We start from the raw sequence: 18,223 nt of genomic DNA on the forward strand, positions 1-18,223 counted from the left end.
TGATTGTCTCTATAAAGCTATTACTTAACGCTCGTACGAAACTTGCTAATGCTCGTACGAAAGCTTGTAATCAGTGCACACTGAAATCTGAAGTGAGTGAAGTCTATTATCAAAAATTATGAAAGAGATGAAAACCGTGTGTAAGCAGGTGCGCAGTACTGTTGCAGAGTTCGACAAGGTTCAGCTCTACGTATTCAAACATTGTGCACATACCAAATAACACTGGAATTAAAATGAAGGGGAACGTCTGACTTGGATCCCACCCTTTTAGGAAGCACTCTCGTAAAATGAAATGCCACTTAAGCAACACCAACGCACGTTTCGAGCAGCCACATAATTTTTCTCTCCTTGTTTCTGTTTTCAGGTGAACGAAACGAATATTCCACCACCGGACGCCGAAAAGTGAAGGATTATGATCTGTCCACGTCGCCATCACCGCAACGAGTCGTGATGTCGTACTAATCAACACCCGATTATGACCCTTGGCAATAAATTTGGCAGCCAACGTGCACTATAACTCTACGTGAAGAAGGCATCATTGGCGAAGCGTGCTATGATCAACCGTGCACCGGCGTTACCGAAGCGTCAACTTCGAAAGAGAAAGCGTTAGGAAGACAGTAAAAGGCTTTGGCGGCGTGACCTTCGACTGAAACATTGTGACGGTCCCTCTCTTATTGTGAATAGCTCCGGATGATGTTCTCGGGAACATAGCATGAGCCAGTGCGCCCAAGTTTGTGCGATGCCTGTCTCACTCCTCCTTTTCGTAGGCTACTTCGTGATAAATCCAGGTGAGCCATCCGTGGTTTCTTTTCTGTAGAAGGCGAGACGGTCTCTCTTAAACTATAGGTGGCGTGCATATGACGTCACACCATAGCTTTACCCGTGCTTTTTCCCTGTTTCTGGTGAACCGGAGCATCCTGCCTATACGCGTGCTTCTTTTCACTCTTTCTGGTGATCCAGCTTACGCAAATGCACCCCACCTGTAACTGCGAATGTATTACGCTTGAATACATTATTGAGTACATTATTTGCGATATTACGCGATAACGGACGCGAATATATGCTTGACAATCAGGGCACCGCGCAAAGTATACGCTTTGTGAACACACGGCCCGGTTGGAATTAGCCTTCAGTTTGAAAAGAAGATACGAAGGCAAAAAACAGGCGATGCTAAGTCGCAGGTGGTGAATAAATGAAAGAGTGATATTACACGGTAGGAGCAACTTATTTATTTACACATGGTAAACAATTTTGTAACCTGAAGAAGTGCAGTCTCGTGCACGAAAGTCTTGTTTACGCATGTGTAAATAAAGAAGTTGCTCCTACCGTTTAATATCACTCTTTCATTTATATATAGAGAAGGGAAGAAATTGAATTCGCCACTTGACGAATTCTGCTACTCCCACAAAGCCACCAGTGTTTGCTTCGCAAAAGCCCCGGAGAACGCAATAGACGTTTCCCACGCTCTAAAAACAGAGCGTTAGGTGGGAGCCAAGGCCGTGCTGAAGACTGGCAGGTTGCGGGTTCGAATCCTGCCACCGGCTGTGCTGTGTGACGTTTTCCCTGGGCTTTCCCGAAGACTTTTCAGACGAATGTCTGCACAGTTCCACCTGAAGCCGGCCCAGGACGCATACTGACCTCCCTGTCCCATACTACTTCCTGCCGTTCTATCTCCATCTGCCCACATCTGTACGTCGCTCATAGCCACAGTTGCTTCGCGGCGCTGACACGGAATGAAAAATTAATTATATATATTATATAATTATATAATTAATAAAAACAAGTTGTGGCGGCGAAATGACTCGCCGTTGCCGGCCTCACAGATGTGGGCAACGTAACGACCGACGGCCTGGGGAATGTGCGTCTAGGGCCGACTTCTGAGGGAACTGTGCCGACAGCTTCGCCGCATAGCACGCTCCTAGCCAACCATCATCACGAATGACATCGCTCTTTCCCCTGATTTGCTGAAAATTGGAGGCGAACGCCATTCTTGTGGCATTATGCAGTTCATAATTGTTTCGAAAATGGCGTTTTCATTTAAATCAAGGGCGAGAACGTTGAAGGGAGGAGCCTGTTATGCGGTGAAGCTCCGTGATGTGATGTGATGTGATGTGATGTGATGTGAATAAAGAAAAAAATGGGGATGTAAGTTTCGACGAAGTCAAACTGGCTACCCCAGTACACTTAATACGGAAAGTTCAATCTGATGATGAGATGATGAAAACGCAAAAGGATGATGTCCAGAGACGAACAGAGATGATAATTGAGTTCAACATGTAGGTCAAAAGTTCAAGAGCTGCGCCCAAGTTAGAGTAAAGTGGCGGAATCACCGGGGCACACACATCACACATTCACCGTGTCATAGGATGTCCATAAGCCCGGTTGCATGCAGAAGCTCCGTTTTTTAAAGTGCAGGATTAAAACAACAGTGTTCAAGATTGCTTCAGATTTAGAACACGTGCTGAATAGAAGCCCCAATGATTACACTTTATTCCCAATTATATGTACCGCGGTAATTCGTATTATTTCGAACACCGCTGCGTGCGATCGGTGTCCGCTACACTTGCCGTAAGCCTAACCGGGCATGATTTTTATCCTTGAAGAGCTTTACTTTCTCCTCCACTTAAAGTGTTGTAGTTTAGCTTAATATAACCGTTTACATCGTATTTACATGGTCTTTTCGTAAGAATTGAAGGCGTTGTGTTTCGTTGTGGTTAGCAAGCGCCTGCAATAATTAGGCGGACGAAAAAGCGTAGCATACGTAGTTTCCTCGGAAATCGACCTCTGGAGATGGGGGGCTCCCAAGTTGGGGGTATATGTTTATGGAAAAATAGTTATGGGTATATATGCATTGGTAGCCGAGCTGTATTGGGCGTTCTCAGAAATTTCACGGGGGTGTTGAAAAAAATCAGGGGGCATGTATACATCCCCTACTCGGGGGGGGGGGGGGGGGGAACTCTACGTAACACAATTAGATGCTCTCTTTATGTCTGCGTGTCATTCTACGATGCACACGCATAAGTATGCGGCATATATGACATGCACGGTTACAGTAACGCGTGGTTATCATAATCAATATCCATATTATACTCACCAAATGCTTACCGTCGGAAAGACCGTTAAAATGAAGTTTATTAACACATCGAGCACTTTGCAATTCCAATGATTTACTTATCTCCAATTCTTACTTCATATTTACTTCATTGAGAAACAACTCTCGACTTCCTTGAAGCCACCCGCCTCTTCCAAAGTCGATAATATCGAAATTATTCATCTTCGCTCCAACAACTCCTTTTCGTTTTTTCTTTTTTCGTATCTGCAACTCAACTCCCCCTCGTAGTGCACGTCGCATCTTCGATTTCTCGATCACTTTCTCGCTGTTGTTCCAGATAAGACAGATAGAAGGCGGAAAAACTGCCACGTTACAAAAAGACCGAAAGAAATAATGGGACAAAAAAAGAAAAAATTAAAAACTCGAACGTCGCTTCGTTATCTGAAGTATCGGCTTCTCTGCAGGGTGGCACTGATTTCGCATCGAAAATTTTGGAGCGTCCTAATTTATTCATCGGCCTCTTTAAGCTGCGAACGTGGCGAAATTTTTCGCGAGAACTAGTTTGCTTGCAAAGACAACAATTTTTCAAGCCCTCTCCGGGCGCCCGTTGTTGTTGTTGTTGTTGTTGTTACTTCGAAGCAGCTTATGAATATTCATGTTGCAATCATAGGAAAGAAAGCCCCATAGCGCGTGCACGACGCTGACGCCTGTTGAGGATTAGCGGCCGCTGGTGCCCGCTTAGCTGCGGTTTTACGAGTTGTTAAGTGGGAAGGCGCATGTTTTGCAAGATACTGCTGGCGTGCCGTGTTTTTCTAATGAAATTTAAATGGGTTGCTGAGTCTGATGGAAGGGTCCGTGCGGGGTTTGCGCGTGATAAACGCTAAAAGTGGATTATGCTAAAGAGGACGGTTGGTTTTGCTTCGCTGGAGCAGGATGTACTTCTGTGAGATTTCCTAAGGCGGCTGGACGAGGGGACGCTCATGAAATATTGCTTCTCTGGACATAAATATGCGAAGATGCAAAGTGTGAACGTAAGGAAATGAGGCTGTTCTCCTGAAGTTTATGTGCTTAGGTGTGGACAATGAGAAATTAGAGCGGAGCAACACATGTGATAAGTGAGCTTCGGAAGGCAACTCATGAAAGCTCGGCAGCTTTGTAACTGAGGGAGGAACAGAGCACAGTACTACTGCTAACAATAACAATATTTTTATTTAACGAGACGACTTATTGGGATCCACAGTTGTAAAGCCCCGGTTTATTATTTTATTATTATTTAGTTTATTATTATTTGCGTGACTCGACACCTCTACACCAAAACAGCAGCAGCGCAACATTAAGCTGGTTTATGTTGCTGATTAAGTGCATATTAACAGTTTACACAAGGATAGCAACGATTATTATACAGATTAAAAAATAATGACAGTACTAGAAAGATCAAAATAACGTCGTATAAAAACACTGTGAAGTAAGCTTTAATTGATGTTTTGGGGCCTTTCAATTTACGAATATCAGTATAATATTCAGGATAATAAACTAGCAGAAATGAGAACATCACCATCTAGCTCGGCACCAAAAGCGAAATTAAAATGCACAAAAACAAAGCGTCACAATGTGTCAGAGAGGTCTGTCGAGACGAGAAATTGCACAAGGACGCATGGCAAGTATGCTGATTTGCTGGCCAACACCCGTTTCCATTCCGTTTCAAAGCGTCGAGTTTTGTGTAGTTTCCCTTTCGTTTCTTAATAACGCGTCCTGGAGTAGCCAGTCCCGAGTGGCTCGGGACTAACATCTCCCTTTTTTTTCTTTTAAAAATCAATCAATCAAACTAGCAGAAAGCTGTAGATGGGTAGAAATCCAGCGAACCGGTAGAGATGTAGGAAGGGAGTTGCCTCAGGACAGAAGCCGCCGATATTTCGAATAGAGACTGTTCTTCTTCTGGGCACCGTCCTCATCACTGGCATGGTATTTAAAGGGTTAGGTGTGACACCTAACCCTTTAAATACCATGTCTCTGTTCGAAGTATCGGTGGCTTCTGTCCTGAGGCAACTCCCTTCCTAGCAGAAAGCTGGAGCGTCTGCTGTTCGGTCATGCATAGCGCTCGGCAATAAAACTCCATTAAATATCCAAAAGCACAATCGATCAGCTTCCGGTCATCCTACATTCAGGATCCCTCATGGTCATTCATACGAAATGTACCGAACTGTTTACGCAGCACCGAAATACTAGCGCAGTTGCGCGTTTGCCACTCGATCCCCCTAAAACCCACACGAAACCCTCGCAGACGACAGTTGACCAAAGCTAGCACTAGATGGAAAGGTGGACGACGATTTCCCACGGTCAGACAGCCGTGAGTGTAATTACGTTTGGGATGTGTGGACCCGAATGCGAGCACACACACTTGATACGCCGTCCCCTGCGGGCAGGCGGGAGACCGATTCGTTCCAGATCGATAACGGGTGCTGAGCAAATATTGTGTACTGCATGCGATACGGTAGAGAAGCCTTATAAGCTGATGAGATCGGTTGTTTTGAATCTAAACGGAAGGAGCATGGGGCACTTTAATACTGATGAGTTTCATGCAGTTGGTTCGGGAGTGAGCTAATGAAGTCTCGAGCTATTTTAGGATGCCGTACGATGTTTGAGCAACGGTTTGATTGGATAGTAGCTTGGGGATTTTGGAATTCGTAACTTGGGATTTTGGATCCACAGTGAGCGTTGTTCATGGCAGCTGTTCTAATAGATTACTTACAAAACTCTAAAATATGTGTGAGACGCCGAGAAACCAGGTGAGCTGGTAGTGACTACATAGTATCCATATTTACAACCCCGAGTGCGTCGTGTATTTGTGCCTGATTCTCAGGGTTTTAACAATACAAGGGTCGTTCAAGGTTGACGGAAGCTTTTGCTCGAGCAAAATGCAACTGAATAAAACTTTCGATGGTTCGAAGATTACAGGCACAGTATAGTGAACAAACGATGTCAAAGGGAAGAATGTACGAATGGTGCGAACAGCTTGGCGATCTAAGGACGGGATGTGGTGACGAGTGAACCCCATGGACACGTTCGTCCGTCCGCAGTACGCGTCCAGTACATCGCAGTCCAGTACGGAAGTTCGCCTGCAAACATCGTAGGCGTTGAGCAAGCCATCCTCGAGAACCGGCGCGTAACAGTTCGGGGCACTGCAGCAAAGCGTAATATCAGTGTCGGCAGTGTGGTGACAATCATTCACGAGCACTTACTGTTTCGCAAAGTCTACGCAAGATGGGTTCCCCGACGCCTCACTCGTGACCAGAGGAGAGCGTGCACGGCAGTCTCTGAGCAGCTGCAGAACAGATTGGAAGAGCCACAGAACCGAGTGGGACGAATTTTTGCAGTCAGTCATCACCTGCGATGAATCTTGGATGCATCATTTCACCCCAGAGACAAGAAAGAAGCAGCATGGAATGGTGACATAATGTCACCAAAGAAAATCATGATGCCTGTGGGATGTCTATGGGAATTGTCTTCTCATGGGACATGCAGGGCGTCATCCATGTGGACTACTTGGAGCAAGGGGTCGCAATTAATGCCCACCCCACGATGATGAATGGTGCCGTGCGAAACGTAATTAGCAAGAAAAAGCCTGGGACGTTGTCCGGAATGGTCATTCTTTATCATAACAATGCCCGGCCTCACACGGCGGATTTCACGGTAGCAACCCTGGCCAAAGTACGCTGCGAGGTTTTGCCCGTCCTATGCAGTCCCCAAGCGATAGTCATTTCTTAGAGCCCCTTAAAGAGCGACGTGGATGTAAGTCGTTCCACACAGATGAAGCACTCCAAAAAGATGTCCTGCGGTGGCTGCGACAGCGGCTCACTTCTTTCTACGCCAAAGGCATCAAAGAGCTGCCACAGCGATGGCAGCGGTGTCTAAGTGCGCGCGATGAATACTTTGAAAAACTGACGTGGTTTTCCATCGTATTTAAAGAAATAAAAATCTCGATCAACCTTGAACGACTCTCGAATGGATACTAAGGGCACGTGGCTTACCCAAACTAAGAAAGTATTAAGTAACTCTAGAAATTTCGAGAAAAACACGCTTTTCTAATGGAAGATTTCCATAACAATTTCGAACGTGCGCTCTTATCTAATTCGATTTTGAATCGTACGGCTTTCTCTATCAGAAAGTTTTCTGCGTAGCATCCCCTTAGCGGATACTGTACGGTTGTGGTGCCGTTGTGACCTAGCAAGTGCGGGGCATGGAGCCTCACAGTAGCTATCATTCAGTCTGCCGAATGTCGCTTTTCAAAACATCCTAGAATTAACATTATCATACAAAATCCGTACGGCTTCTGGCCTTCAGAGGGAATAGTGACCCCGCCCCGTGAATCCATGGTCTCGATTCTGAAAGTTGTTTGAATTAACAGTACCAAAGGTCTTGTAAATATAGAAACAAGACAATATGGAGAGCAAATAGCCATTTTCAACACAAAACATACAGCGCACGTATAATATACACAGCACCGCGTAACACAAAACCTACCGGCGTAACCATCGTGAGGTGTAGAAACATGGAACCAAACACTTTGCCTTCCTCGATGTTCCATATCACCGTCATCATGTATCTCTCTCTCCCTCTCTCTCCCTCCCTCTCTGTCCTCGATGTTCATGATTACCCTCGAAGCTCCATCCGATATGAATCGCGCTATGACGCGTTGCCACACTTCGAAATGCCAGGAAGCCTTCCCAACCGTACCTCTTAAACACAACGTGTTCCAGGTTAGAAAGTGACATTGAATGATATATCTTCGCGAGATGTCCCATAATGAGACAAGCGCTTCATCTCTCTTTTATTCCTTTACTCCCTTTCTTTTTAAATATACCATTTACTTTAACAAAAGATACACTCTATTGCAACCACGGAGACACGCAAAAGCCCACCAAGAAGGGCAAAGAGCCACACGGAAGTACGTATGACGCGATACAACAACTATTTCTAGCTTTTTTTCCCATTGGCCGGGTCTGTCACGAGTGGCCTCGTGTAGGATATCTCATTGGTCAGTGGGCACATCTATAACATGGGCAGAAGTCTTCTGCAAGGAAATCAATAACTGTCATCACGCTGCGAGAACGGCACGGATGCAGTGGGGAGCAGTGACAGGGATGTCACGCTGTCTCGTGTGATTCTTCTCGTACACACTAGATAGCGTGTCATATCGTATATTGTGCACTGGGCTGTGCTCCGAGTGCACGACGGTCCGGTCTCATGGCCAGGAGATATAGCGCTGCGCCTGAAAGTCGTCTGTGGGCGTCTATAATTAGAACGTGTGATACGGAGGTTGTCATTCGTAAGGAGCTTCCGTGCGCTGTCGAAGTATTTCTTTAGGATTGAAAGTTCGGATTTCTGAGGAAGCAAGCATACCACACGTGGAAGATATCCAACTACTATACGAGCCGATGAAATTTTCTTGTGCGACGAACTCAGTACTGTGAACCAGCCAATTAGAGGATGCAGTTTTGCACCTGCACACACAATTACTATTTTGTCTTTTCGATACTTTATATGCTTATCTCACCAAATCATTTCACGGCATTGTCGTATCTTTTATCAAAATTAAACGAGATTCTTCAGTAACGAGAGGATAGAGAGGTAGCGAGCTGGTTGTATAGATCCATATCTTAAAAACCCGAGACTAGGGCACAAAAAACGACAACGCAGACAAGGTCTCAGTTGTCTGTGTTGTCGTTTTTTTGTCCCCTAGTCTCGGGTTTTTAAGTTATGGAGTTAAAGATTTTTCAGATAAGAAGGTTCTGCATTTGTAATGGAACCTGCTTGACACACCATGTCTCGATACTTCCACCCTCACCTTATTTTCACGTATTCCTTCACGTATCACCTTATTCCCCATTTATCATCCAGAAAGTAGTTGTTTCTTTTCACGTGAATACCTTTCTATTTGTTTCCGTATGTGCCGTAACGTAACTTTGTGCTGCGCCAATCTCCACATATTCGGACTGATAAACAATCGGCGAATAGGAGTCGGCCTGCAGTGCAGGAAGGCCCCCGCTTCCATTCTGTCTTTGAAGTTACAAACGCTACAAAGTGGCTGATCCTAGATAACACTGTAGTAATGTATTGACATCATTGCCATCGAGATTGAACATTTTCTACGTAGAACTGGGCTAATGGGGATTCTGTGACATGATAAGTGTGTGCGCCCAACGGCTTCCTCGTCTTGTTTGGCATTTTACGCTCACTCGGTTGAAACTTTTGAACAATGAACTACAAGTTGCACTTTATCTCCTTAACCAGTCCTAGGGTAGCCTCATCCCCATTTTTTTCTTTATCACGTCATCATCACCAATGAGATTGTTACAGTAGCACTACCACACTGCAATAAGTAAACATTGATAAAAACAATATACAATCTCGTACCGACTCCCTCACTACCGTGAATGTAACGGCCAGCACTATACACGTTCCTCCTACCACTGATTCCCTCAATCTCCTTCAGGCCCACATCCCATAGACTCCTCTCTAAATAACGGGCACTATCTTCCGTATATCAGATTAAGTTTCTCTCAGGAGCAACACGAAGACAGTCACACGCAGTAGAAGATTCTCCTCTAATTGCAGAAGCTACAGCTGACCACTTTGTCGACACGGCGTCGTTTGCTGCGAATAAAAGAAGAGCGACAAAAATCACTTAGAAATCCGAACGCAGCATGTACGTTGCTGGCTGCCGGAAGAAGACTCCGACCCCCCCCCCCCCTCCCTTTTCCCTTCTGTTGTGTGCTTCCACTGTCTCGTCGCTTAAGGTATTGAGTGGATTCGGTCGAAAGTCGGAGACTCATCGGTAACACTGATGAGATCGCAAATGGTTCGGCCGAAGAGTTGACTTTGTCGAGCGCTTGTGTTACTTTCCTTCTTGCCGGCATTTCTGCTACAAGACGACCCGCTGACGTACCAGGGGTGCGTTGTACTTATTAGTGTTGATCATTGCGAAAACAATTTAGGACCGTAAGGCGGTACATGAGGTTGCGACCTTGTGAAGATCTCTTGCTACGGGTACCTTGTAGCTCTCTCTGTGATTATGCGTGCTTTAAGCAGACCGCGTTAAGTAACTATACGGAAATGGTGCAGCCTAAAGCAAATGACAACAGACTCTCTCCCTATTATTCTTTTCGTCAACATCAAGAACAATAGATTGGTCATGAGGTAGGTCTTTGCGCTTTTGGCTTCTATGTGGTTACTCTGAGGCGCTGCTGAGGCAAGCAAGGTCTGGTATTGCCAGTTGTATGTGTCCGAGGTTTTCATTGGTTTTTGAGGAACGCTTCCCTTATATATGTGTCGACACAGTGCCACACTAAGTCTGCGCAGGACACCCCGCGATACACTAACCCCAGCTGTCTATCGTTTCATCCTCCTGTCCTCTCTTCATCTGTCAACGTCTGTAGCAGGTGCTTTGTGGTCCAGAATGGAGTAAAAAAAAAGAAGATGGATGGAGGTTAACCGAGGTGTCGCATGTTTGAGGCAAGCGTAATAAATGAAAGAACATAAAATGCGCAAAAGAAAAAGTGAAAGCGGGCAATGTAGGAAACACGGATTATTATATGTACGATCAAAATAAATTAGTTTTACTTCAGTGACGCGCTTGCTTTAATGAGACGAACAAATTTTAATTTCTCAACTTAAAATTTGCAGTGTTAGTTAACGCGTCGTATCCGAGGAAAAGAGAACCACCGTTTTTTTAGCTGCCGATGCTTCAATATATATCTTTATTAACGGCGAGTTTTAGCGCGTTGTACCCTATCGTCTTTGCGTACCTTAGGTATAGCGCAGTGGTGCTGCGCAATGCGCGGAGCTCTCTTTATTGTTTGCGCGTGCGCAGAACCACCAACGCTATCCCTTGCGTACGCAAAAGAGATAGCGTACGATGCACTAAAACTCACTGTTGCCGTGGTAAGAGGTTACAGATAACGTGAATTCATGCCGGCGGATAGCAAGATTAGTAGAACGCCTTCACCATCTTCATGAAGCACTGGCTCCCCTACAACGTTACGACTAAGGGCCAGTTTTCACTTAGCAACGCCCGACGCTACGTCGTGAACGGGCGGCGGAAGTAGAGGTGCATTTCCGCCTCCCCGTCAGAGCGCACGATTTTCATGTTCCCACCGCAGTGGCCTTCCGACGTACAAAGCAGACGAAAAATCAGGGGGCGTGGCCTTTCTGTGTCACCTAATTGGTCGCCAGCAGTCGTTCTCGGCGGCTCTCGCTGACGTCGTGAAAGGAGTTCGGCATGGCAGTTTTTTTTGGCTCGACGTCTCTCCTCTCCCGACTCCGGAAATGCGCGTCTGTTTCCGCCGCCCGCTCACGACGCCGCGTCGGGCGCCGCCAAGTGAGAACTAGCCCTGACACCATACATACTTTCAGGGTTGAAGCAACAACGTAAGTCGGCAGACAGGTGCAAATACTTGTTGGCTATTATGACTACAAAGCATTTTAACACTATCGCCCTGGGTGCACTCTCGTACTGTCTCTGAGTACAGTGAGTACTAATTTGCTCTGAGCGGCACATATCGACGTCGCTCTGTTCACAAACATGTGGCGTCACGAAAAGGCCGGTTTGAGATTATACTTTGCTGTGATGAACGCGGAAGAACGCGTCGGCTGATTGGTGTGCGCCCACGAGCATGCTTTGCGCGGCGGCGTTACGTAATCGATGACACAGCGGTCGTTCGTTCAGATAGTTGAGGGCATGTTTGAGAAGCTGTCTTCGTTGTTTCAAGTCCGAATCATGCAATCTCTCTTCAATCTGGTACATCAAGGCGACGTGATCTGCTGCTATTACTGCGTCATCCGAACACGGGCGTTGAAATACGGCAGTCGTCGATAACGTGCGCGTGTTGCAACACTTCCATTTCCAGAGAGGAAAACTACGGTATGGACGTTATCGCCATGCCTTGATCACGTCCGATATATTCTGCACATTCTCAGATCGACACACGCAGGATTACTAACTCACGAAACGAAAATGACCACGCGCAGGCACGCCAGGTCGCATTTTTCTCGCACATAAACCCACAACCATCGCCTGCATTCTCCTTTCTCCCATCCCAGATTACTCGCAAAACAGGCGAGGCATTAAGCCTGCACGGCCGGCTATACCACTAGGTCCAATCGCGCGAACAGCCGACCGTTTGTGCGCCGAGCTACCTGGCTTAATTATACTTCAGTAACTCGCATCTGACTCAAAATAGCCGGGGGGCAAAGCGGATCTTCTCCCCACAGCGTGATAGCTATACGTGTGCGCAAAAAGCGGCTGCTGATTTTCGCCTGAGAAAGTAACCACCTGCTAAAAGCGGCTTCGGTTGATACGCAACTTATCTGCTCGCCTTCCTTTTTCTTCCCTACGTGATGGATTGGAGTAGAGCGCGCAGATGTTGCCACATCGATGGGTTGTTGCCTTCTGTCCCAAGGTTCAAACTTGGGAAGGTAGTTGAGGGGATACGTGGCTTGGGGTGAGTTTCATTTGTAAAGGGAAATGTGTTGGGGGGTTGTTGAGACGAAGGCGCCGCTGGGTAGGTTTTCGCTGAAGCAGATTTAAAGGATTTATACGCGGGTGTCAAACTTTGGAAGGGGTATTCTTGTCAGTTTAATATTTGCGGCATTTTCTCGCGGGCATGCATGAAAATGGAAGAAAGGAGATTTACGTGATAAGACTGACGTATGCGCGCGTGATTTGAGGCGCGTTTTCGGAGTAAGGAAGATAGGAAGCTTCTGAGTGAGCGGGGAGTGGTGTCAGAGTGAAGATGACGTCTTTATTGATCACACTAGAAAATAGAAAAAAGCTCAACCACTTATCTGCCGGCTTGAAATTCTTCGTAGGATGCTATAGGTTCGCGAACGCCGGTATGATCATCGCTTAGCGAAGCGTGAGGGAGAGGTATGCTGCAGAAGCTGTCATATCAGAAACTCCGATGTTTTTTGTTTTGCTTGCTTTTTTTTTTTTGTTTTCATTTCATGCTTTGCGCCGCCGTTTTACGCAAGTCATACTTTATAGAAGTAAGACACATTTCGGAAAGATTCCCGTAGCAAAAGTATCGCGTGAGTGCGTTTTTCTGAGATCGAGCCTTTGCAACAATGATAATAATGGCGACTTTCGCTTGCCTACGTTGTGCAGCACAGTGTGCTCTGCCGGCGCGAGTTCAGTGCAGAAAGGAACGGAGTGCGTACGGAACGACCAATGAAACGCGGAATCTGGTTGCACTGAGGCGAACAGTGTAACGTGCATATACTCAAGACAGTATGTGCCCTTCTGGTGTACAACGCTCGGTGGAATTCGCATTGAGTTAAAATTCTCTGCCAGTTTATCAATCACATGAGGGTGCTATATAAAACTACTTATATCATTTTGGGTCTCCTTCACTTAAAGAAGCATCAACTGTTGTTCTTGTTGGAGGAAAATTTAATATAACGTGGTAATGCATACAAGTGTGAATACGACACGACTGTTGTTCTTTAATCGCAATATGCGTAGCTTTTCAGGCCTCCACTGACATGTTCCTCATTCTGTATTTCTCCGCCTCAGCTGCTCCACACTCCAAAAACAGAACTTCATCCCTTTTTTTGTGTCATTTTATATATATGATAAGCGACACAAAAAGGCATACCCCCCTCTCTCTTCGAATCAGAAGCGATAACCCTATCATTCGCGGCAATAGTTGGCGCACAGCGTGCTATGCGATGATGTTCTGTTTTGAGAGTGTGTTTAGTCCAGATATACTTACATTGGATCGTTGTGTGCCCCGCTAATATATTCGATAGCGTGCAGCATGTCTTGAACATGCATAATGTATCCAAGATAGGCGCCTTCTCCCTTTTTCAACAAATCAGGAACATGCTGTGTGGTGAAGCTTTGTTTTCACACTATAGTGAGTTGAAGATCGCGTGATTTGTTTTTCTACCCAGAGACTCTTAAAAACGAACTTCACCTCATAGCACGCTCCTATCCAACCATAATCACGAATCACATCGTTCTTGTCCCTGATTTGTTGAAAAACGGGAGGCGTACCCCTTTTTTGTGCCAATTATGTACTGCACGTAAGCGGTACAAATAAGGCGTACGCCTCCCGTTTTCAACATATCAGGGGCGAGAACGATGTCATCCGGGATGATGGTTGACTAGGAGCTTTCTACAAGGTGAAGTTCGTTTCTAAGAGTGCAGGACCGCAGTGATGTAAGGGAGGTAAACATTACCGCCGCGCCGTCTGTCGGAGGTTTTCGATGTGCGCGTTAAGCCCTATGAGCTAGAAATTGTCTGATCTCCTACACAGTGGCTCGTGACTGACTCGCATTATGTATGAAGCTAGGTCATATAATTATAATTCACATAAAAAATTCCAGGGGAGCGACATCGACTTTGCACCGCGCGGCCACAATTCTCCAGTTTCGCTCCGAGACTCTGAGACACGTTCGTGACGTTCACATCTTCTGTCCGTATAACTCACAAGTCATCTCGGCCATATGTTAAAGTTAACTCAGCTTGGTGCAACATTCGCTCAGTCTGCGAGGCGTTTAATTTAACGCTCCGAGACGTAGACGTCAGATTGCATCTTTCATAAGCCCACAGTGTCCGGTTTTAATGCACCGCATAATAAAACTGTTTCTACCTGACACGGAGATTCGCGGCGGGAACAGGCGCCACCATTACCAATTCTACTTGATTGTAAAATCAATTTGTGCGAGGGCAGCCTGCAAGGATGGTGTTCAACTATTGAACACGTCCTTGTAAATGTGTTCACGCGAGTTCCACTTTCTAAATGGCAGTAAATGGTACGTGAGATTTAAACTGGGACTACAGCGGAATTTCAATGCCTTTAAAGTGCTCTAATACTCCTGTCACACGGCAAACCGAATGACAATCGCACCGAATGCCATTCGTTTGTTTTACATCGAGCTACACGAAGAAACAGAATGTCATTCGCAAATGATGTCAGTGTCGATAATTAAGACAACAGGGCCGAACATCTGAAGCATGATACAGGTACATTAGTTATATGTTTATTTCTTTCGCTCGAAACAAGCGAAACATTAGATTATTTCACAGAATCGTCGCCTTTTCAAAGACATCCAATTGGCTAAGTACCACAAGCAAAGACAACTAATGCCCCAGTCAGACGGCATGCTCGAAGGACTTCGGGGAATTTTCATTTGCAAAGAATGACCTCTCAGAGCCGTGTCACACGGCAGCTCAAAGGACCTTTCTAAGAAATGACCATCAACGCGAAAGGAGGCCCCCAACGACATTTGAGGTGCAGAAAGGAGCAATCTCGACAACAGTGTTATGTCATTGTACCCTCGCTACCTTCGCAGCTGAATGTAGGAAAACTTATAAAATGCGGATAATGGAATGAAACTGTGTAAACGTATTTAGATCCTATTTAGAGAAGTGCATATGACTTCTGCATCTTGATTTGTGGCGCACAGACCAACTTCAAATTTCCACAGCAGACAGGGAAAACGAAACCGAAAAAGGGAGCCGATGAGGGCAGTCAGTTGAGGAGCACTCCTTTCCCGCCTGTCTGGCAGGCGCCCCCGAACAAAGGTCATTTAAGAAGCCGAAGGCCATTTCTCGCAATTGACATTTGAAATGCTGTCTGACTAGGGTATAAGAAGCACATATCTGCACCGCACTTGGCAACGTGGCGACTGGGAAACGAGTGTAGCTATCCGAAAAACAGTGTCTAGCTTTCCTTCCTTCGCGTCAAAAGTTATCAAATTCGTGATAAAATATTGGAGCTCAACTTTTCATTCGTCTTTCATTTCTTCGAACGCTTTATCGTTGTTGCTTTTGATACCTATCTACAGCGAGGGTACGCTGTCGGGGCGAGAGGGAAAAGCGAATATCATTCGCGTGTATTGCCATTTGATTTCCCCGTGTGTCACGAAACGAATGTCATTCAGTGCGAAAATCATTCTCTGGGAATGACATTCAATTTGCCGTGTGACAGGAGTATAAAGCTATACGTGTTCGCAAAGCACGGCTTTTTGTGTACCCTCATCTGTATATACCCACAATAGCTTCTACCTACCCTCTTACAAATGAACGCATAGCACTCTCCTAGCCAACCATCATCTCGAATTATATCGTTACCGTCCCTGATTTGTTGAAAACGGGAGGTGTGCCCCTTTTTTTGTGTGGCACTTATGCTGTTTATAATTGTAACAAAAGGTTTTGCCTCAGTCGCTTTCAACTATGTGTTGGCACAGTTCCCTTTAGAAGTCGGCCCAGGACGCACATTCCCCCAGGGCGTCGGCCGTGACGTTACCCACCTCTGTGAAGCCGAGAACGGCGAGCACTTTCACTATGATGAGCTAGCTCACCATACTTTCACCAACGCCACCATCATTTCTTCTTCTGCTCCTTCTCCTTCTGCTTCTTCAGCCAGGGGGGGGCATCATTTCTAAGAGTGGGGCATCATTTCTAACACTTACGCAGTTACTTATCATGGTGATTAGTTGTAGCGAAAAGACATACGCCCCACGTTTTCTCCAAATCAGGATTCTTTTTGTAAAGAGTGGGTGCTGCTTTTAGAGTGGCTGTACAGCTATGTGTGCAGAAGCATATACGGTTTTTCTTTTTCTTGATTAACTGTTTATATGCTGTCGCACTTTTACCTTCTCCGAAAACTATAACCGTTTCCGAAAGTTGTTGCGAAAATACAGGTACTTGAAGCCGTCCGGCTGCGTGGACGGTGCACGGTTAAAAGTACGAACAAATATTTTGCATCATAACCTCTATAGAACACTGTTTACTACAAGCGCACATGGAGGGAGATGACAAAAAAAAAGTTCAAACAACGGCGGCGCGCGATGGGAGAAACCTTATAGCGTAATGCTGTAAATAAAGAAATGGCCCTGCACTTATTATGGAAGCTCTTGTTGTTGTACAACGACTACAACGTGCGCAAACAGCAGCTAAATACACTGGCACAAAACAGAATGCCGAGTCCATATAGACGCGCATGCCGGGAAAGAACCATTTTACGAGGAGGACACGAACAGTTTTACGAGTTTTACGACGTCTGCCGGAACGTGAGACCAGCGTTTCCGGTCGTGATGATCGCACGCGCCTGTTTCCTCGTGAGGAAGAATTAAGTCTTGAAGAAGAAGAAGTAGGGTAGGGCGCAGGAAATGAGGAAGTACGGCGGATGTGTGTCCGGGGTTTCGTTTTGTCTTATCTCGGCGGTATCATCTTGATGGCGGGACTCTTTGCGGGCGTACCGTGGCGTTGCGAGAAAGAAACGTGCGATGGCCCGAGACATCGCGGAAGGAAATCAGAAGAGGTAGCCGTTTCCTTCGTACAGGCAAACACGAAAATGAACCCGTACTGATCAGGGATTTTTTTTCGAACGATACAAACGCACAGCGTGCGCGTACCGGGCGGTTGTTATAGTATTCGCAAAAAAAAAAAAAAATAGGAACACCACCTGTTCATATAGCACTTCGAGGAACTGTACTCCCAGACCACGTAGGAGCTACAGTTACAGATCTATATCTCCGCCAGTGGAGAATGTAGTCGGCACGCTGCCCCAGGCAAAAATGGACTGGAAATGGTCCCAGGACTGGCTCCAGAATGGTTCCAGTTGAATCTGGACTGGTTCCGGCTGAATGTGGATGGTCCCGGGTGGATTCCCAAGTGGGGTGGCTGGTTCTACATTGGTCAAATCAGTGGTACCACTCTGGCCTCAAATGGCTCCAGGACTTACAGTGGGAGCCTCACATGTGGGTGGTGCATATCAGAAGATGGCGGACGTCATGCGGACGTGTTGTTAAAGCGAATGTTTACGTGTTTCCTTTAAAAGCACGCAAACGTACTCTTTGTGCGTCGTCTCCGACGACCAGTGATCAACATGATCAGTGTATCATGTGATCAACACGACGGTTTGATGCACGTAGGCGCACTACGTTGTGGCTCACAGGCGTGCCCATCATGTGCCCATCTAAGTTAATCACAGACGCCTTCAAGTTTGTGGGCGGAGTTGACGTGTATGAGTTAACTTGTCCCGAATTACACTCCTAAAACAGAAGTTCGCCGCATAGCACGCATCTAGCCAACCATAATCCCGAATGACATCGTTCTCTCCCCTGATTTGTTGAAAACAAACTCAAAGGTTACGCCTTACAATG

At 46.1% G+C, this 18,223-nt stretch overlaps 1 protein-coding gene across 2 annotated transcripts in view; it reads left to right on the forward strand.

The window, feature by feature from the left end:
* The first annotated feature begins 493 nt into the window (after positions 1–493).
* The window catches only part of LOC135393990 (cell adhesion molecule Dscam1-like), a 276,267-nt gene continuing 258,537 nt past the window's right edge, over positions 494–18,223 (forward strand). For both annotated transcript variants that reach the window (XM_064624410.1, XM_064624409.1), the window contains exon 1: positions 494–788. In XM_064624410.1, the coding sequence (XP_064480480.1) occupies positions 713–788 (76 nt within the window). In that variant the 5' untranslated portion in view covers positions 494–712. The remainder of the gene's footprint in view (positions 789–18,223) is intronic.

The sequence above is a fragment of the Ornithodoros turicata genome, chromosome 5 (assembly GCF_037126465.1).
Source record: "Ornithodoros turicata isolate Travis chromosome 5, ASM3712646v1, whole genome shotgun sequence".
In the NCBI taxonomy this organism is placed as follows: Eukaryota; Metazoa; Arthropoda; class Arachnida; order Ixodida; family Argasidae; genus Ornithodoros; species Ornithodoros turicata.